This window comes from Geospiza fortis, unplaced genomic scaffold (genome assembly GCF_000277835.1).
Source record: "Geospiza fortis unplaced genomic scaffold, GeoFor_1.0 scaffold185, whole genome shotgun sequence".
Classification (NCBI taxonomy): Eukaryota; Metazoa; Chordata; class Aves; order Passeriformes; family Thraupidae; genus Geospiza; species Geospiza fortis.
In genome coordinates this window covers 607978-629912 of record NW_005054469.1, presented here as the reverse complement: position 1 = coordinate 629912, position 21935 = coordinate 607978, and the positions used below count along the sequence as shown (strand labels likewise).

Sequence of the window (21935 nt, the reverse complement as noted above, 5' to 3'; positions counted from 1 at the left end):
CCAGCCTGTGCCCCCTGCAGCTGCACTGCTGCTCCTTCCTGGCCCTGTCCCTGCTGCTCGCCGTGCTCTGCCTCGGCTGCAGCCTCCGGAGAAAAGCCCAGAGGCAGCGGAGAGAGGTGAGGGATGGGCACCGGGCAGGTGGGATGGTGCCAGGGGCCGGCAGCTGCAGCCTGCAGGGTGAGGAGGAGTGCCAGCCCCTGTGCAGAGGAAAGCCTGGGCAGGCACCAAGGGTCCTCTGCCTCTTCCCCAGCCCCATGCCCGAGCCCAGAAGCAGAGTTTGGGCTCAGCCCCCTCCCTCCCAGGAGGAAACAAGGACAGGCTGAGCCACCAGAACAAGACAGAACTTTCCTGACATCCTCTCCACCCAACCTGCAGCCTGGGGCAGCCCAGCCAGGCCCCAGGAGAGCCCAAGGGGGCCCAGCCCCTGCAGCCCCTCTGCCCCCGTCATCGTGCTCCCTGCCCTGTGTCTCCCAGCAGAAGAACTGGACACGCTCAGCCTGGCCAAGGACCTGCTGCCTGGCTGACTGCTCCCCCCTCAATGAGGAGCTGATCGGCCGCCAGAAGGAAAACTCTGCCTCCATCAGGGGCTTCCTGAGGCACCTGCGCCAACGCTGCCTGCAGGGGGACACGCTCCAGAGGGGAAGGAACAACCAAGTGTGGAAGGACTTAGACGAGGAGGCAGCGCTTTTCTCTGATTGAGAAAACAACACCTGCTAGGCAAATGGAGCAATATACTGCAACATTACTCATACAGATTTCATTGTTATTAAAATTCACTATTAAATAAGACAGCTTTTATTTCTGTTTTAACTTTAGTCTTGCAAACAAGTTCATTGTTACTCTCATGAGAAAGTGAAGTCAATGGCCATTAAATCATCTCTGCACACACACTCACGAAGCATGGAGTAGATCCTGGTACATCCTTTCCAAAATGTGGGGGTTTAGGCTATTACTGACAACACACAAAAGTGGCAACACTGCTGTAGGTCCTCCTCTTGTCTCCTCTGCCCCAGCCTCAGTAATACATTACAGCTGAAAATCTTCACCAGAAACAGTTGAACATTCATGTCCCACCCCCACTTTTTCCCCTCTAGATCCAGCAGTCATCTTCTACCCCTCTGCCTATACAATCCAATTTCATTTACCTCTTTCTTCTACATTATCCTTTGGTCCTTCAGTCATGTATAAAACATCTCAGAGTCCACAGAGCCACAGCTTCAAGTAGGATGAGGTTGATTACCTGAGCTCTTCACACCAAATAGAGAAAATAGGCAGTCCTAGCCCTCAGCTTTGTTTACAACTCCTTCCAGATCAGTTGTAAAGAAAAGGGCCTTTACAGCTTACACAAGGGTAGAAAAATGCATTAGATGGAGTCTGCAAAAACCACACTTGAAAAGAAAATGGGTTAAGTTCATCTGAACCAAGTGAATAAGGGACTGTCAGAACATCTCGCTAGAGGGAGCCCCCACCCAGGACATAAATGTACTCAGCTGGTGCAATGGACAAGGATGGCACAAACCTACAGTATTGGAAAAACAGCCCTGAAACTCAATCACTGCTCAAATAGCCCAAGTTTTAAAGTCTGATACACTTTAAAGTATATTAATTTTTTAAATAGGTCTCAAGCATCCAATTACAGAAATCCCTACAGCAATACCAAAGAGCTTACCACTAAAGGGAAGAGAAAAACCTACAGCTTGAAGAGTTTATTACCAAAAAAACCCACTACGTTTGCATTTTAAAACGACTGTTAATGAAAAAGTAGAGCACACACAAAGTAGTAAAAATAGGTACCAAAGCTCCATAGTATAAAGTGATACCTATGGCAAAGCAAAAGTCTCTTGGCACTCTATGAGCAAAGGCCAATAAGAGAAGAAATCAAAGAGAAAACAAGTGAGAAGGATTGATGGCAGCGAGGCTCACAGACTCACACTGTTATAAGGGAAGTTTGTTAAACAAGTAACATGACACATTTCTCTTAAAGTTCATAAAAACAAGTAGCAGACTGGATTGCAAGTAAAAAAAGCTGAAAATAGCAGAGTTCCATCATTTCTAGCCAGCTTTAGACTCCACAGCTGAAAGAAGTAAATTAATTCCAAGTTCAACAGAAATAAGTTTGCCCACTACCTCATCCTTGCTACAATCGCTACTAGTAGAGATGCATCCCCACAAGGAAGGCTTCTCTAGGAGAATCTGGAAAAAGAATCTGAGCAAGGGACAAGAATCACATTATCCCCAGACAAGAGGGAGCCCCTCCTGGAAGAATCCTCAGCAAATACTTGACTGGGACACTAAACCACTTTTCTTGGGTTGCTGAAAACACAAAGGAAATGAGCAAGCTTTAGGAGCACATCTGACCCTGGAGCAATTCTGCTGCACACTCTGTGCTTCTTCCCTTCAGTGCCCATTTTTCTTTTTTTACTTCAGGCTTTGTTTCCACAAGTTTCCTGTAGAAACTACAAATGATGAACTATTAGCAATTACTAATCTCACATCTAATAGGATTTCTATTTCATTTGTTTCTGCATAGGCTTATGGAGCGTCAAAAAAGACAGATTGTAAGACCTGTAGTATTATGTGTCTGCTTCTACTCCTACTAAGCATGGATGATTGTATAGGAAAGGCAATTGCTTATCTAAATCAAGATAAGCATTATTTCCATATGTTCCATCACCAGGGGAAAAGCACTCACAGATGCACTGCACTACTTCAGATTTGTAGTACAGATTTGCTCTCTCACTTCTTGGACTTAAACGAGATCAGAACCTGAGCACAAGGAAGAAACATCTGTTGCAGACAAATCACTTTCTACCCAGCCAAAAATGCACACAACATGCAAGTCAAAAGCACTTGATGATGAACACCAACACCTTCTCCCTGGCTGCATACTCTGCCAATATGGTCTGTTTCAGCTAATTACCAAGTGGCGTAATTGGATTAGCTGAGGACTACAGCCAAGTACCCAACTTCGGAGGCAAACAGACACCATGAATCACAGAATGGATGTGATTCAGTGGCACCTCTAGTGATCAAGTCACCCAGAGCAAGTTGTCCAGGACCCTGTCCTGTCAGAACTCAGTACATTCCTCTGGGTGTCCAGAGTTGCCGAGGACCCCGCCGGGGGCTCAGAGACCCTGGCACACAGCCCAAAACACCTGGGGATTTGATTTTGACCCCTGGAGCAAGTTGCCACCTTTGTATGAGGATCTGAAAGTCACAGAGGTTTGAATAGTATAATAATAAAATTATCACAGGGTGAAAATGTAGATTTTAGGATTTTTGGTGTGGGGGTTATGGGGACAAGATGGAGGATTCTGGGAGTGTCCAACCTTTCTTCTTCTTCTTGGTCTCCATTTTCTGCAGTGATGTTGGCACTTTGGGATTGGTTTAGAGTAGAAGTGCACTGTCTAACACAGGTGGTAGGCATTGGGAATTAAGTGTAAATATGTTATAAGTAGTTTGTAGTATAAAAGGACAACACCACCCCGAGGGTGGTCAGAGTGCCTATGACTGCCCTGCAGAGTGGACCTCCGCTGGGCAGAAAGAAAATTTTATAGATAAGAATTAAGAAACAACCTCAAGACCGAAAAGTGAAGAGTCCAGACTCGTTCTTCAGTTGTGCGGGCCGAAGCAGAGACATCCTATGCATCTCAGGGCAGCAAATATCAACAGCCACCCGAGACTGTCCCAGCTGAATCTAAAGTATCTCCAAAGACAGAGATTCCACAAACTCTCCAAGTAACCAGTTCCAGTGTTCAGCTACCCTAACAGTATGTGTGCAGCTTTGCTTTTTAATGCTCAGAAAGAATTTACTCTTTCAATTTGTGCCTTCTACCTCTTGTCCTGTGGTGGTATTTGAGGGTCCCCAGAACAAGGGAAGAGATTAGACTCTTCACTCCATGTTTCAGAAGGCTGATTTATTATTTTATGATATTATATTAAAAATGCTATACTAAAAACTGTACTAAAGAAAGAGAAAGAAGACATCAGAAAGCTAGAAAGGAATGAATAATAAAATCTCAGGACAGGCTCAGAGAATCTGTCACAGCTGGCTGTCATTGGCCATTAATTAAAAACAATTCACATGCAACCAATCAAAAATGCACCTGTTGGTAAACCATCTCAAGATCACATTCCACAGCCATCAGATAGTTATTGTTTACATTTCATTTCTGAGGCCTCTCAGCTTCTCAGGAGAAAAATCCTAGTGAAAGGATTTTCATAAAGTATGTCAGTGACATTGTCCTGTCACTGTGTACCACAGAGATGAGTCTGGAGAGATCTTTCACACTCTATGTTTATAAACACTGATCAGATCCCATCTGGGGTATCTTTTCTTCAGTTTAAACTTCAGCTCTCTCAGTCTCTCCAGGCACAGGAGATGCTCCAGCTCCCTTACCACGTTTTAATCATCTTTGTGGCTCATCTGGTGCATGAACTGCACTTTCCAGTTCTGCACCACTGACCAACCTCCTGAGGTCACACTTTGCCCCATCTTCCAGGGCAGGAGGTCATGGTATCTCCTATTCAAGGTTCTACAGGAGGCATGAAATATCCCCCATCTGAGGGCTATAACTCACCAAACAGCCCCAAGCTCAGTCGCTCAGGCCAGGTTTAACATAGTGATAGGGCTACCAGCAGCCCTCAAAGAAGGTTCTAAGTGTGAGCCTTGACCTTTCAGCCACATTTAAATGGAAGCCATTGAAGACATTTACACATGACAGACAGAAAGAGTGGCATACCATGAGAATTGATCAAAACAGCCAGTCCCTCTGAACAACCCACACAACACTCATGCAAAATGCAATTTTCTTGTGTTACAAGGTCTTGCACAGTCCTTAAACAACCTTTTTCTCAGTCTATCCCACACAGCTCTCTAAATCCCCAAAATAACAAAGCTGAGAGGCAAAAAAACCCTTGAAGTCTGGGAGAGAAAGAGGTAGAAGGAAAGGAGGGAGCCTGCCTTTTTTGTGAAGTTTTTGTAAACTGAGAGAAGACGTGGTATGGAAAGCTAAAGTACCAAATAACAAAGTTTGAGAAAGGAGTAACAAACGAGGAGAACAAGAACAGGAATACATTCCCAATTCTAATTTGTGATGCACTCTTATCTTCAGGGACATGCAATTGTCAATTCATAAATCAGTCTTCTCACTTCAGCAGCACGCACATTGACAGCAAAGACATAAGTAGGCTGAGACCCTTGGGTATTTGTGTGTTTACTTGGAGAGTCAGCATCCAGCTGTCCTGGTTGCTATGCCTGCTGGAGATTTCATGATTTAGGGTCCATGGAAAAGGCTGCTGGTTCAGCTATGACTCAGAAGGAGATGTGCTTTGTCTGTGTGAAGAAACCCTGTCTTGTTTGGTTGGTTTTACAACACAGACCTTCAGAGGTATTCCAGACCCTATAATGATATAGTGGAATAAAAATGCTGTTGGATACGGTATTTTGCTAAGTTCTTGCCCAAGCCTGATTATCAGTACCTCACTCCAAGTGATACCAAGAATTTCAATATAGATTCTTCTCAGTGAATGGCAGCCTGAGTTGTACTGAAGTTCATCAAATGGTCAGCCAAGGTCACACGGAGGCAAGAACTACACTGCATTGCCTCAAACTCAATTCCTACTTTATAACCTTCCTCTACTACAAAGAGTCCTGCTGTGCTCATGCTGATGCAGTACAACCTGGGGTAGCTATGAGCCCTCATCCAAAACATACCACCAACAGGGGAGCATTCCTCCGTTCACCTTTATAAACTCTCTGGAAAAAATAACTTTTCATGACCAATCAGGTACTTAGTCCTCAGCAGCACCTGTTTTACTTACCAAAATGTGAGAACCCATTTAAATAGGTGAGCACATACAACATCAAGGAGGATTAAAATAAGTTTATAGTGGGGAACCACAACTTCATTACTTTCATTCATTAACTTATTAAGCTGTCAGACAATTTATTCTACATTTTCTGCTTTTTTCATTCTCTACACCATTGCTGAGCAACAACTTCTCTAGCTGAGTATTACAGGCTTTTGTAGTACTTGAAGTAAAGCTTGGAAATAAAATGTTACTACCAGAAAACTATGAAACTTGTGCAGAACCATCAGCAAATATTTCATGGCATTGTCATTCAAAAATCTCTCTGCCTGACATAGAGTGACAGCTTACCAGGTGGGAGTACGAACTTTTAGTTTTCTAGTATTAAGACAGGTAGGTAAGGGTTGGGGGTTAGGATTTTTTCCTTTTGTTCTTTCTCTCAGGGAATTTTTGCCCATATGTTGCTAGGAGACAAAAATGACCAGGTACTTGAGAAAGACAAAATAAGCTGCCAAGCTCAGGGGAGGGGGGCAGCTGGCTACTCTCTCTCTTTACTTGGGGGTTCCTGTGGGAAGGGCAGAGGTATCACAAGATTTGGGCTGGGGGAAGAGTTGGGTGCAGCTCCTAGATTTCTCTTGTACTCTTGGCATTTGGAAGGGAAACAGGCTGCAGTCACTGTGGGAAAAATTTGCTACCGCTGCAGGGTTCTGCTTTCTGCCTTGTCCTACCATGACCGGAGTTCTGCTCATAAGAGCGGCCGTTGCACTGGGGCCTTATAAAATGGCTGACCTCACTAAAAAAATGACCCTTCACCATCTGCCCGGATGCCTTGGGGAAATCCCGGGATCTCTGAGCCCCTTCACCCTCTAAGGGAGCCTCTGCTGGCTGTGTTCAGGAGTCAGGCAGCCACTGCCCAGCCCCGCTGTCCCTCTGCCAGTGCTCTGAGTTTTTTTGCTACTGCAGCCACACACCCCCGGCCTGCTGGGACACCCCAGCTGCAGAGTTTCTGACACATCTCCTTTACCATTCCAGGATTTTGCTCGTCCCTGCCGTTCCAGCTTGCTGTTTCCAAGTTTCCTGCTACAGCTCATTACACTATCAGGAGAGACACCATGACTGGCTAACCCAGGAGTTTGTAAAGGAAACTTTTTTCCATCTTTTTCGCCAACCCGCCCGCCATTGCCGCGTGAGGGGGATGAGGCCAAGCCCGCGCCGCAGCGCCCCCTGCAGGAGCGCGGGGGAATCAGCGCACCTGCCCTGCCCAGCCGTGAGCCAGCAGCGCCCCTGCTGGCCGTGCCCGGAACTGCACCCGATGGGAAAGCGCCACAGTCACGAGAGGCCGGGACTGGGTTTGCGCTGCTGCTTGGTGCTGCTGCCACCGTTGTTGCTTGTTTGCCTTGTTAACCCTCTACTAGTATCCTATACTATCCCTAAACTAGTAAAGGCCTATTATTCCTTTTCCCATATCTTTGTGTGAAAGCCCCATAATTTCAAAGTTATAATAATTCGGAGGGAAGGAGGTCATATTCTTGATTCCAAGGGAGCTTCCCACCTTCCTGGGCAGACATACATCTTTCAAACCAAGACAGTAAGTTCTTATGCAGGTGCAAAAGGTGATGTTTTCTCCATGGAGATATTAGGCTTGGGGGTAGCTCTTACCTTGCAGCATTTTCTTTCCCCTACCCTTGAGATACCAGATGTAATTTGCTACACTAAAGAATAGTGGAGGTTCAATTCAAACAACTTTGAATACTTGAAGACAACTCTACCACTACTCATTTGTGTTGCAAGTCATGCTTGCTTCATTCAAAGACTTGACAAATGGAAATTAATACAAACTCTCAAGCATTTACAAACTCACTAGCAGTCAGCAGAAAGATCTAGCTCTATCTTCTTTTACGTATCTACCTAGAAATCAAAGACACAGCAAATCTCAAAGCCTTCAAGTCAATATAAGAATGTCTGTGTACATCACCTATTCTCCTGGATTTAGTTATTTGCAGCACATTTACAATCCTTCCCCTATAAGAACAGTGGTGAGCACGCAGGAAGATGGGAAAAAACAGAAAGGAACTCTACTTATGCTTTAAATATGACTGACCCATACTCTCAGTGACAGCTACCTGAAGTCTGGGGTTTGTTTTCAGTGGATGTAGATTCATTAGGAAATCCCACCAAAGGACAGCACTGCAACACACAATACATTGCTGGGCAAGCAGTAGAGTACCTCACACAGAAAAAGTTGCACTGAGCACACAGGAATAAATCCAGGGCAGGCTGAACTTCAACTACAAGTCACACCTGTGCAGCAAATGGAAAACAAAGAACTTGGAGCACCTTTACAGTCTAACCAGCCATATCAAGGAGAGCATCAAAAAAGCCCATAATTGCATAAACCAGCCTTTGTGAACAAGTAAAGGGCAGGGTAACACAGGGAGATGTTTTAAAGAAAGACAGAGATGCAACCAGCTTCTTCACATCTACACTTTCTTCATACTACTCTGCATTAGAGATTCAAAAGACTGTGTCTTTTGGACAGGAGCCTTTGGGTAAACTCTAGAGAAGTCTTTTCCAACACAACATTTGATGACCCATTCCCAGGGAAACTATTAGCCCAAAGGTGCTTGCAGAGAACTACTTCCACTCTCAGAAATAATTGTATTGGCTACCTCAGCATGAAGGCTGAGTGGCTTCATTTTCCAACACGTGCATTCTATAGTATCCCATGCCGAAAAAAACAACTGAAAACGTTGGTGAAGGCCTTTGTGACACATTTCTGCAAACATCCCAAGTCAACATGCAATAGCCTGCAAGTCTCAGGACAATCTCTGGGCACAAACACTATGCTTCTCCCTCACACTGTACACTGAAATAGAAAATACTTCTGAATATCATTTCAATGGTTTTTAAAGTTGTGCAAAATCCAAATTTAACATCTTTCTACTGGATTGTTAAGCCTTCTCTCCAGCACAGAAGAGCATTTTCTGGGCATTAAAAAAGAATAAGCAGCACTTCCTACAGAGCTGAGAAATTTTCTCTCAACTTGTTTTCCAAATACATATCAGCTAGATGTCCTCACATGGAGAAAGCCACATATCACTTCACAGAGTAACTACTACCATTTATTTAATGATTGGACTCAATGAACTTAGAGGTCTTTTGCGACCTTAACAATCCTATGATTCTACACTACAATTATTCAGACCCTCGCTGGCTTGTTAAGAGACATTTCTTCATGCTGAGCATGTAGAAATGAATCAAAAAAGGGCATCTGAATAAAAAAGGGAATACTGAATCAAAAAAGGGAAGCCAGGATTATGTTATTTCCAGTGACTGGGCTTTTAACACCTGTGTAATCAAGCGTTCAACTGCACGTGAAGTAAATACAGCTACACACGAAAGTCAGTAAACATGATCCAAACAGAGCTTAAACTGCACCAGCGATCCCCTAACCCCATCAAGGGAGTTAGAGCAGCATCATTACTTCCTTTTAGTGTCAGGTTAGTTTTCAAACTTGTTGCAAGCTTCCCACACCCAGTTGGGTGGTCTACCCTGTGTCATCAGTAATTATGAAGAGCCAGCCAGCAAATCCTAGTTGAGGCGATAGTTCAGCACCTTCATAAACACCTGTCATATCTAAGCTACATCAAATTAAACCAAGCCATACCAGTCTCTATCTGCCTAATCAGAAGAGGGCTCCATCTTCTGCAGAAGGACATCAGCTTTTTCCACCTGCATTTGAAAATATCTTAAAGTCACATAGTCAGGCAACAGATCCACATAAGCGAGCCATGACAAGGGTACAATTTAACAGCTTGGTTTTGGCCTCAACCTAATCATAGGCACATGGCTTCTAATCAGGCTGGCACACTGGCTCACATCTGTCTGCAAAAGACTGTGAGGACATATGCCTCAATCCATCACAAATTATAGATTAGGGCACTAGCCAAGCTACCATGCCGAGAAAAGCTAGAAGACTTACTGAAATTGTCTTTGTACATTAATTTGGGGGTTTGATCCTGCAATCCCCCACACTCAAAAGAAGCTCATCCTTTATATATAAAAAGAAGAATGTAAAAAAATAATTATCAAAGAAAAGACAGAAGCCAAAATATATAACCTGTTACTTTTTAAGACATGTTAAATTATCTTACTCAAGTCAGCCACCAAAATATTCCAAGCTGGAACCTACAATTTTTCTCAGCAGTTTCTGAGGAACAGCACATCCCAACTTAAAGCATCACTGCTGCTAAAGCCATCCTCCCTCACACCCAGAACGAGCCTGCCAGCTGACAGCATACTGCATCATCTTGACTTCCTAACTCTACTAAGTACTTCCTTAGGGACCTCTGTACAAAACTTCAGTGCAGTGACATTCAGCAGCTACAAAAAAAAAAAAAAGGAATGTTTCTCATATTGCACAGGACAGAAGCTTGAAAGTTATTCATCTGGTCAAGATTCAGTCACTAGTAATTAAACATTAAAATTAATCTTTCTGGCAAAGATGTACCTAACTTCCCTTTGTATCTCCACCTACTATCCCTGTCTAAAACCCATCAAGAGCTTGCAGAGCCTCAATAAGGACACCAATTTATCAATTTGTTGTTGAGAGCAGCATCCTTTCCTATGGTTAACTTTTGCCCCTCAAGGAGCTGTCTGACACTGCAGATAAGAGAGCTTTCTCAGCTGCATGCAGAAGAGCCACAAAAATAATAATTCTATCCAGGACTTGTATAAGCTTAATGCTGTATGGAAGTTACCTCGTTAAAAAAGTCACAGAGCAGCAGCTTAAAGAGAAGTCATCATCTTAATTACATCAAAGACAAGTGATTTACTTTCTTAGAGAGAGGATTAGCTACACTGGATTTTGTGTTCTTAATCTATGTAAACAGACCTGAACTTTTTAATAATCATCATCTCAGGCTTGCTGAAAGCAAGAAACTTCTTTGTTTTTCCCAAAAACACTTTAATGCAAACTGTAAAACAAGCATCATCTCTTTGGCAGCTAATCCATCCTATAAAGGTTACTCACATGAAACTCACCAGAGAATTACAAGGTCAACTGAATACATCTTCAGTCTCTTTGTTTACTGTAGTTTCCCTCCACCTCCTAGACTAAACACACTGACTTATCTACTTACATCAGGGATATCACTAACTAGAGATTATTCACCTCCAGGAGCAAACAAACACAAACACAGAGATTATTGCTCAGTTTAAGCTCAAGTAATAAACCTGCACCTGAAGAGTGCAGTGGTTTAGGTTCACCAGTGTGAGTTTCCTGGCCAATGAATGCACCAATTAATGCAGTGCATCTAGACCTAGCCAAACATCAGTGCACCCGCTAGAATTATTTACTCATTTTCTGCTGCAAGGTAAGGATTAGGAAGAGAGCAAAGAAGGCTCAAAACTTCAAAGGGTACAAAGAAAAGTTCACTAACAGAAGCAAAAGAAAAGAAATAGTAAGAATTCAGAATAAACATTCAGACTGCTTCTCCTCCCTCCAACATTTTTTTTCTACTGATAACGTAAAGAGACAAATGTGTTATTTTCAGTCAGTTTACCACTTAAAAAATAATCTTACTTCAGTTCGCTTAGAGGAACTTAGAGTGTCTCCTGCCATGCCATGGAGACTTTTCCACAAGAAACAGCTCTCTCGTGGTTTTAATTGTCACAAATAGCAGCTGCCCAGAAATCGGCAATCGTGAAGTCCCTCCCATTGTTCGGTAGTCTTCCCACAACTACCACCATGGGCCATCTCAGCTTATTGGGGTGCAATTTTAAGGATTAGCTGTTCTAGAATAGAAACAAAAAGTTGTCTTCTTTTATCTCAGGGAACAGAGGTCTTCTTCTTCTACCCCTGGGGCAAGGTTTCTCATCTCTCTCTGTTCAAGCTTCCTGTTAGATCACAGCTACTTCAACATCTGCTTGCTTCAACACTGGTGCTTCTGCTCATGGCTATGGCTAGAATGCTACACCCCCCCCAAAGCATTCCATGAAAAAAAAACCTGGTGTATCAGTTGTATCTTCACCATAGCCTTACAAGAGAATTTCAGCCCAAGACTAAGGCATCTCCTCATTCTCCTCCTGGCCCAGCCCGGCCAGCATCCAGTTACCTGTTCAAGGGCCAGAAGCCAGAGAGTTTTACCCGGGGCTTGTTCATCTTTAAATGCCATTTTACAGAGGTATATTCAGCTCTCTTAAGTGATTTAACAGGGTGCCAATATTTAAAACTAGCCAGTTGATTGGTTCTGTCAGGTCCGAAGGAACCTGCCAAGGTCCTTACAGGGAATCATTTCTGTAGCTCATGGATTTTTTTCCTTAACTAAAAACCAAACTATGTGAAACCACAACAAAGGGTTATTCCCATCTCTGTACTGTGCAAGTCTATCTTTGGAAATCAATAGCCAAAGTATGTATTGGGAAAGCCAGAGGGGTGTGGGGGGGTCACCAGATCACATGGTCAGATTTGCACCACTCTGCAACTTTATATCTGTTCAGGACATATCCTCAAAGGGCAGCCAAGAGCCTGAGCAAAGCACACAGGGCTCTGGTTACACCCTCCTGCCCTGGCAGCCTTGGATATCTGCTGCAGCCAAACAAATACCAACTCAGCCTTGAAGTTACTCCACGTTATGCCATGGGCACACAGACTCCTGCACACCTTCAGCACAGACTAAGAACATGGTTTGCCCTTCTTACCCCTCTAATTCCTTTGCTGCTTCCTTAATATGCATATAATATGGACAGAGAGCAGAACTGAGAAAACACATTTTCAGCCATGTCCACAAAAAGCATGTTAATTTCACAAGTATTCAAAATACTTAATTACCATAATCCTCATACAATTCACAGAAACCACAGTTGTTAGTTTTTTCATGGTGCTCCCCTAGCTATTATACACAGCAATTAATAAGCAGTGCTCTCCATGTACATCTAAGAGACACGGTTTTCTAACCTCAAACACACCAGTCTTGAAGAGACCTTGTGATAAGATGTTCAGCATGAGTAACAGTGGTATGCCAATACATGAAAATTAAGGACAAAACTGAATACAGCACAAGTTTAGGCAAAGCTGGAATTCACATTGAGGGCCACAGGTAATAAAAGAGACCCTGAATGGTGGCACACAAGTTATTGCTGTTTTCTGTGTGCACACAGCAGAAAAACTGCTGCACTCTGAACTTCCTCAAACCAAGAGTTTCAGCAGCAAAAGCTTTTTTTTTTGAGCAAAATAGCAAAAATTACACAAAGCTGTCTCAATTTACTTTCATCCTTGCCAGTCAGCTAAGACTCTGTTATAAAGACAGTTGTTACAGTCATTGTAAGAAAAAAAAAAATCACAATGAAAGCTGATGGACTTGGATTTTTGGTGGGGGAATGGTCTTGAAACACACAGGTTTCACAGCTCTTACCAAGAGATCTTGTGATTGTCAAACTGGTCTAACAATCCCAATGTTCTAGCTGAACATAATTTCTTTTTCTGTATAAACCACTGATAATATTGAATGATTTAGAGAGATGCCATTTCTTACTTGTAGATGTCTGGCTGAATTTCACTGCAGCTCAGTAGTGGTGTCACTTTCCAAAGTCTGTTTAACACTCATCACATGGTTTCCTAGCTCCTGCAGGACAGATATTCATATCAAGCAGGGCTGCATGGAGACACTGGAGAGTTACTTGTGTTAGCTACCCATCTCAAGAAATGCTGGTCAGAGCTCAGTGTTACTACACATTTTCTTTTCACAATGCAGCATTTGGACTGGCTCATCTACATGCTTTGTCTCTGTAATCTTGTGTCAACCCACTGTGAATATTTAGAAAGCTACACACTGATAGTACAACAATGCTTTAATTAAATCCGAGCCTTATGATTACACATAAAACCCTCAGTGTTAGATTAATCTGAATAGTTTGAGCCATATCACTTTCTTTAAAAATAGCAGATTAAAAAGATTCAGAGACTGCCAAAACATCTAAACATATTTCAAGACTTGTTTAAAAAGACAGCAGAGGATCATTTAACCTTAACTAAAAATAAACTCCATTATCGCGTCCTTTCATTCTAATTTCATCCTACGAAAAGCAGTTCTTACCACTAGCAAAGATCTTTAAACCACCACCTGAATTTGCTGTTTTCTTGGCATCACTGTCACACCAATGAATTCCAGGGCTGTGAGAGTCAGCAGGACCATCACCTGCCTGGAGTTAAACAATATCACTTATTCCATTTTCTGAATTACCCAATTAATACAACAAAACGTTTTTCTACCAGTGACACACAAAATTCAATGACAACAAAATTCCCAAGACCCTAATTTTTAAAAAAGCTTTCCAGAAAAGTTTTCAGAAGTCATCTCTCAAATTCACCACTGCAGAGTAAAGATATCTTGAGGAATTAGTGTGTACCCAACAAAAAGCTAATATATGTATTTAACTTCAAAATACACTCTAGTTGTTAGTGTACATGGTGGCATTTAATTCACTGAGCAACATAAGCTCCAGCTGCTGTACAAGATGAGTGCCTAACAATGTGGTATGTAATAAATAGCATTGAAACACAGGGATATAAATTCCAAAACTTCATAAAACAAGTTCATTATTCCCACGTTGTCAGGAAGACACTCTGTTTCAAAGTACATGAGAAAACAGATGAGATGTATGTGCTTTTGGTCTGTCTGAAGAATAACAAGTGGGGAGAATGATACCTTGCAATATATTCACACTATCCAGCCCTCTATGGAAAGCTCATTCTTTGTTTCCAAAGCGAGCAACTCCTCATTTCCTTAATAAACAGTTAAATCAGAGAAGACTTAAATTTACAGGACCACTTCAAGAACAAAAGGTTTGTCTTCCTACCATCCCCTCTTGACATTAAAGAGGGCCATTTGTCACTAACTTTTCCATTTTCCTTCCACTGCTGCAACACTTGATCTCTGAGATCCACCTGTGCAGCCTGGCAAGCAGCACACCAAAAATCACAGGTGTTGACAGCACAGCCCTTCTGGAAAGGAACATACCCACATCAGATTGCTTCCCTTAGTGCAGAACAGTGGGCATCAAGCTCAGTCTTTGCATTCCACGTTGTGCCACCCTCTTCCCAAGACCAAGACTTAACACAAACATTGACAAAATTCCATGCCAACATACACCAAGCTAATTTCTTATGGCTAGTCATGTCCATATGAGAAGACCTGCAAAAAACGTAGGGGTTTTTTTTGTTGTTGTTGTTTGTTTTTTTCCACAGAGCAGCATTTTAGAAGGTACTGCTTTTTGAGTTTCCAAATATTTTTTAATAGCTTTGCTGCTACAAAGAGACAAAGCCCTTGCCAGCTGCCATTCAGTATTCAGTAACTTCACTCCTCAGGAGCCTTTACATGGATGTGCATCCCTCTGTTATGTTGCTGTATTACAAAGACTTCCATCCCCACCAAAACAGTGAACTTCCACCAAGCTTTGCTGGTTTTCTCCAGAATTTAGTTCTGAACATAACTTCTGTCAAAAGGTAGAAGAGGGGTAGGGAAAAACTTTCTTCCACAAACTAAGGTATGTTCTTCCAACTTGCCAGTAAAGAGCACCCATGAAGTACCCTGGCAGTGAGATTGGTTCCTTCCCAATATGAACCTCTTAGGTCATTTCAGTTTGCATCATTCTGCATACAGACTTTTTAATAATCTGCCATTAGACTTACACATAACAAAAATGGATGCCTAACTGGAACTCCCCAACACCCTCCAGTGAGCCATTCACATTTAAAAACAGGCACTGTGAAGGTTTTACATTGTACACACAATTTTTCCTAACAGGCAGTACAGAAACTTGTGCAGTACTGAACACCAGTTGAGCACTGAGTGTCCATGGGGATGGCTGCCAGCTCAGATGCTCTGCCCTTCTCCTACAGCTTCTTACTCCAGCAGCTGATTGATTGTGCCTGCTTCACTTGATTTGTTCTTGGTTGCTTCCTTGATTTCTCCTCATCACTCTCCCTGAACAGCCACTCTACGCTTTACTAATCAATCTGTCATTTTTTTACTGTATATGGTATTGGGAGTAAATTGTAAAGAATTTTTTTTCCAAATTCCCTATCAGTTTTTGTTTTGGCTTGACAAATACACAGAAGATTTTATTTTCACCACCACCCTCCCTCACACCCCTTCCATTTGTCAGTGCAAGCAGCCACCTTTCACTTGAAGGAAATATCAGAACTTGACCATGGTGTTGACAGATCATCACCAATTCCATCACACCTCAGGCTTCATTTGCTCTCTCCAGAATCTCATTCAGGCTGCACCTGTTGCCCTCTGTATGTCCCATCAAACAGAGCAAAAGTTCTCATCAGCAATAAGATTTAAATTCTAGTTTTTCTGTAATTCAGCTCAAAATGACAGCCTTTAGACACACTTGATACCTTCAGAACGGGGTCAACATTTAAGAGAAATAAAGTTTGGAACAGATGCAGTCACAGTCACATTAATACACATATTTCTTTTAATTGTCCTAGTCAATTGGAATGTGGAAGCATTTCAGCAGCCCAACCTTCCAGAAGTTCACTATTACACATGGCTTACTTACAACAAATACATCAAAGAAAAAGAGTGACTATGGATATTTTCTCCTGAACATACACTGTAACAAAACCTTCAACTAGCAGAGAAGTGTTCCAGCACAACTTTTGCCTTCCAGCATTTTTTGCAGTGTACTGGGTACTAACAGAAAGAATGCAAGAGCAGCTACAAGGAAATAAATTCACCGCTGCCATGATTCAATACCCACATATTAGAAACTGACATTTTGCTTCTGCGAAGTGTAACAGCAATCACAACGTAAATCCACACCTTGTCACTTTCAGCAGCCCAAGTAATGCAGCATCTGTGAATTTCAGTGCTTTAGAGAGAATCTGAGAGTAGCTGGAAGAAAAAAAAACCCATAGTTTGGGCTAGGAGGGATAAAGAGCCTCCCAGTTAAACCACATGCCATACTGTATAGTCCCACCTACCACAGACCTCCAAAATCAACTTGCAAGAAGTCAGGTACTCTTTTATATTTTTATGCAGCCTTTGTTTTCTAGATGGAGAGACTTTCTGATGTTGCAAGATATGAATGACCTACTCAAATGGGAGAAAGAGGTCTATGGGTACTGATGTAACACAGCTACTCAGCAGGGCTGAAGAGCTCAGCAATCTCTTGACATATTTTCACTTTGAAAATTATTCCAGATGCTTTTAGGAATAGACAATGGTAATAGCTGCTTTTGACAAGGACATCTGAAAAATCTGTGAGCTCCTTCAGATTGTGCTAAAATAAGTGTTACAGCCTGCCAGTTTAAAAACAGCTGATCAGCTCCAGGCCTCATTGCACCTGGACTATCACCATAAAAACCATGTTCACCTGCAGCCATGAGGTTACTCTACACACCTCTTCACCTCTTTAATGACAACAAAAGGGTCAGAAAATTAGTCCTATATCTGTAGAGGCAGGAAGCACTTCAGATCTCATAGTCAGATGCTCCTTCAAAAAAACACAGACTTCAGTCAAGTAGGATAGCAAGACACAGCAAAAAAAAAAAACAGAAGAGGAGAAGGAAACCAGCTCAGAAGCCATTCCTAGTCCTCCACACCGTTGTGTGAATGAAAGGGAGCTAGACAATGAACAAGGCACTGTTACAGAATTATTTGCAGAGCAGAGAAGTCTGTAAGCAAATAGGATTCACATTTTTGGTTAGTTCTCACTGCAAGTATTTAGACAACTCTACTGGTGATCACAACCATGATAAGGCTACACACACTAAGGAAATTGGAGTTAATCCTGGCCAGACTGATGTTCCTCAGCCCAAGAAAAGCAGGCAGGACCAAATGTAAGGGAGACCCCATCTTCTCCAGTTCCTGGATTCTTAGAAATAACTCAACTTGCACACCTACCTTGTGCTTTTGGGTCACCTGCAGCATTGTTTTGCCCAGATTCCCCATATCATTATAATCAGTAAGTTTAGGCATGCCTGACTGCTGGAGTATCTGCAAAGTAAGACTCATGCAGAGAGATCTCTTTCACACACTTAAGGGTTAGTGACTCCTTTTGGGGATACCAGCAGAGTTCTGGGACACCAGTGAGGCTTTAAGAAATCTTGTTGGGTTTTTTTCACCCCTGTCCCAATTTTAGGCTATCACTGTTCAAAACAACACAGGTTCTAAGTCTTGGCCTTCCTACAAGTAACTTCAGACTGAGAAAACAGAGTGCTCTATATTTTAAGACTCCCTCACTTCACTTACCATCACTTTCAGTCTTACTTTTTAAGTCTTCCATCCATGTCGGAATGGTTTTTAACGCAACATAATCCCCCAAGTACTCTTTGCGTCTTTCTTCCAAGGTCATCTTCAGCAAACGCTCTGTTCAGGGGAAAGAGAAATTAAAAAAAATAGTTTTGCAAGCTTTCATACATTGTTGCAGATGAGCCACAGTGACCAACGCACTGCCCTTGATGAATGAAACGCCACTTGAGGGGATCAAGCATGAGTGATGCAGTGAGTTACAACAGGAGCTGATCATGGTGCATTTGTACCACTGCACACCCCTATTTCTGGCTATCCCAGTTAAGTTAAAACCTCTTCCCCACACTCTGGGCTCTCCAGGCCTCCTCCCCACATCACTGCTGTGCTGCTTCTTCCTGCCACTTTAATTCCTATCTCAGAGAACGGCAACTTTAGTAGGGAATTGTTGTTTTATAGGGAGTTTTTTCAGGTATGAAAGTTCTGTAGGTTTTGCATTTGTAAACCAGAACTAAAAAACCAAAAGTTCAAGTAAAGGCAGGGAGTATGGTGGGAAATTAATAAAATGCTACTACATACCAAAAGAGAACAGAGCTACAGAAAATGTTTCATTAATTGCTAGATGTCTGGGGTGGTAAAAAGGCAAGTTTAGCTTTAGAGATTTTCATTTGAATATTAATAGGATGCACCTGGTTACTACACTAAATACATATGGACAGTTGTTTTTGTTTTCTACTGAGAATGTCACCAACTCTTTTTTCAGATGTTTAGTGAAAAGTAAAGCCTCAAACACCGCATAAGTATGACAGCAACTGCCAACTTCACTCTTCTTCAGACCCTGCTATAAATGGACTTTCACAGAAAAAAAAAAGCCATCCCAATGACCCAAAATTGCAAGCAACCCCAGCACTTCAGCTCATTTTTGCAGTCACATCCTCTTTTCCCTCCCTACCTCATCAAGCTTAGTATTAGCTCAGCACAAGATGAAGAGCTTTTTCCCTCCCAAAAGAAGAGGCGAAAAGAAAAAGACCAGTAGAGAACATTATGACACCCATACTCTACTCAAATGTCTCAGTCTGTTTTTACCAGTAGCACTGTGCTACTTTAACCACACTAACAGTTTTTCTTGACATGCTAATCAGTAATAAATGCTCTTCAATGACTGGAGAATTTTTAGGGGTATGGAGAAAGGCTAGACCTATATTATTTGCATTTTACATAAAGGACTAGGCAGACATAAAAAGAACACCTTCATCCCAAGTAGAACCAACAAAAGATAAACACGGAAACTGCTTCTCAGATCAAATCTTAAAAAACCAAGAAAGAAGATCACTGGGGTCTGGTCTGTGGTTCTTTTGTGTTTCTTCAAAATAAAGTTTCCTAATTATGTAGGCTGCAGTCAGCACAGTCTAATAAGGCAAGTTTTGAACACAGCCTTCCTTAACAAAGTAAGTTCATTTTTGTATTTTTGACAGTATTACGAATTTCTTCAGTTGACAAAAACATTTCTCTCTCCTTATTCAGCCAGGTACCTCAGTGAGATATTTACACCTGCCATTACAACTGACTGATGAGGGTCACCATCCTGCACAGCTGGGTACCCATCCCAAGCTCCAGGCATAGCAAACTCCAAGTATGTGACACGCACACTGGAAGCCCTGCAGGTGGGCAGAGCATGTCAGTTTTGAGGGACTGACAAACAGAGCCAGTCTAGGTGCCTTTTGCTGAAGAGGTGACAGAGCCACTCCTGTGCCTTCAAAACACGAGTTTTTCTCTATGGGAAGGTTTTACAAAAGTTTGCTGTTGTGAGTCAGCAGTAAGAACTTAAATTGAGTCTTACAAACCTCCCAGAGGATGCTCCCAACAGCCTTCACTGCAAGCACAGTTTTCTGCCTGTGGCAGAAACGTGGGAAGTTTGCAGGCAGCCCAGTCCTGTGTCTGAGGCTCTGAAATCACCTCTGCTCCTGCTCCGTTTCAGCTGTCCTCATGGAAGATCTCCCCTGAGAGGATGTGGACCAAGCCTTAATTACCAAGAAAGTAATTAAGAAAAGCAAGTGTATTGTCAGTGGGTTTGAACTCAAATGTAGCAATCGGTGCTTTTTTCATTTTAAGAAGTGCTTCAGAATATAAAAGGCTGAGAGCAACTGCACTCAGAGCTTCATAGGAAGAAGAGAGCCAGTGAGCACAGCCAGCTTTGCAGGGGTTCAGGGGTGCTTGTCAAAGGTGAAGGCAGACCTGACAAGACTTGATTTGGGTAAGAAGGAAGGAAGCCGGGCTTCTGTAGTTTTCCTCTCTAGTAAATGAGGTACTTGAAAAGAACAGTCCCACAGGCTAAAAACTGAAGGGCAATGCCAGCAATGAAGAGAGAAGCTTCTTCTGCCCCCCTCACTCAAAAGTACTCGGGGCCAACATCAGCATGGTGCTGGCACAGTTACTGGAGCAGAAGACTGGCAAATGCTCTTCATTCTCACTGGGCAAAAAGACAGGGAGCTGTGGCCAGCTAGCACTCAGAAATGCATCCTGGATGGAAAACCTTCAGCAGCACTGATTTGCATTCAGTAACACCCCCATGCTGATGGAGACCACCATCCTCATCACAGACTGAGACACCAAAAGTGTGCCACAGCTTCAGACCATCTTTACTAATGGTTGGAGTTCACCTACCAGGCTATGGAATTCACACAGACAGCAACAGAGCTGAAACAGACAAGTGGGAGTAGTAATAACATTCACTAGAGCCTACCAGTAACTTCTCCCCATCTGCCCCTTGTATGTTTCAAAGGTGAAACATACAGCATTAAGGGAAAAGTCGGTTGTAATTGATCACACATAAACAATGCTTGAGACAATTTAACTGTACTTTCTTCACTGAAAACAGAAACTTCCGCCAGATAGAAATTTGTTGCCTCACCTTTACTACAGAAACATGGATTGTAAGATGGTTTGAAAGAAAAAGACTCACTTCATTTGAGAGGAGTTTGACAGGAGGAACTACACTACAGAAAAATAAGTTCATTTCTGTTTTAACTATTTTTCCTTAGAAACATGCACCTGAACCCTGTTCACTGAATTGGTCTTCAGCCCTCTAAGCTTGAAACAGTCACAAGGATGGTGGAAGGAAAAAAGAGAAAAAATATGACCCTCTCATAGGAATTTCTTGCTCTGCTCATCTATTACTACATTATTTGGAACACACCAGGCAAGAAGCTTTCCTCCTCACAGATGTAAACGTCGCACTTCCACTCTGTGAATTTTTTTCTTAATTTTTACATTGGTCTCCCCAGATCAATACAAAGTTCAAACAAAACAATGCATCAAATGCTTGGCCCACAGTTTTCATGCTGCGGACTTTGGCTTAGGGGCTTTATAAAACTGAGAATACACAGGTCGGGGTCCTTAAAATATAAATAAATAGTTGAAAATATGGGACGTAGGGGTGCTCTGAGACTCCCATACCCCAAACATTTCACCTCGGCTGAACGACGCTAGAATCCAAACTGATTACACCAATGATCCCAATAAATCACGCTTCCCCTGAAAAAGCAAACCCACTGAAAGCAGAAAAAGCACGTTTCGAGAGCATGTGCCCAACTTTTCGGCCTGAAACACTCCCACAAGGTGACTTGGGGGCGGGCAGCCCTCCGGAGAGGGCTTGTTTACCGCCCTCCCTCCGCCCCGGGGCTCCGCTCCTCACAGATACGCCGAGGTGTGAGGGGAACATCCCCAATTCCCGCACGCCCGGGCTGCCATGAAGGCTGGCTCGGCCAGGAGAGCCCAGGACGAAGGCAGAGAACACGGAGTTCCCCCTTCCCCATCCCGTCCCCTCAGCCGCGGCCGGCGGCAAGCGCTGCCGGACACCCG

General features: G+C 42.8%; 1 protein-coding gene across 1 annotated transcript in view; it reads right to left on the bottom strand.

Moving 5' to 3' along the window:
- The window catches only part of MACROD2 (mono-ADP ribosylhydrolase 2), a gene marked incomplete at its 3' end in the record, with an annotated part of 798315 nt that extends 780123 nt beyond the window's left edge, over positions 1 to 18192 (bottom strand). Inside the window, exon 1 of the mRNA XM_031062830.1 lies at positions 18078 to 18192. Coding sequence (XP_030918690.1) covers positions 18078 to 18180 — 103 coding nt within the window. The remainder of the gene's footprint in view (positions 1 to 18077) is intronic.
- Positions 18193 to 21935: the final 3743 nt, after the last annotated feature.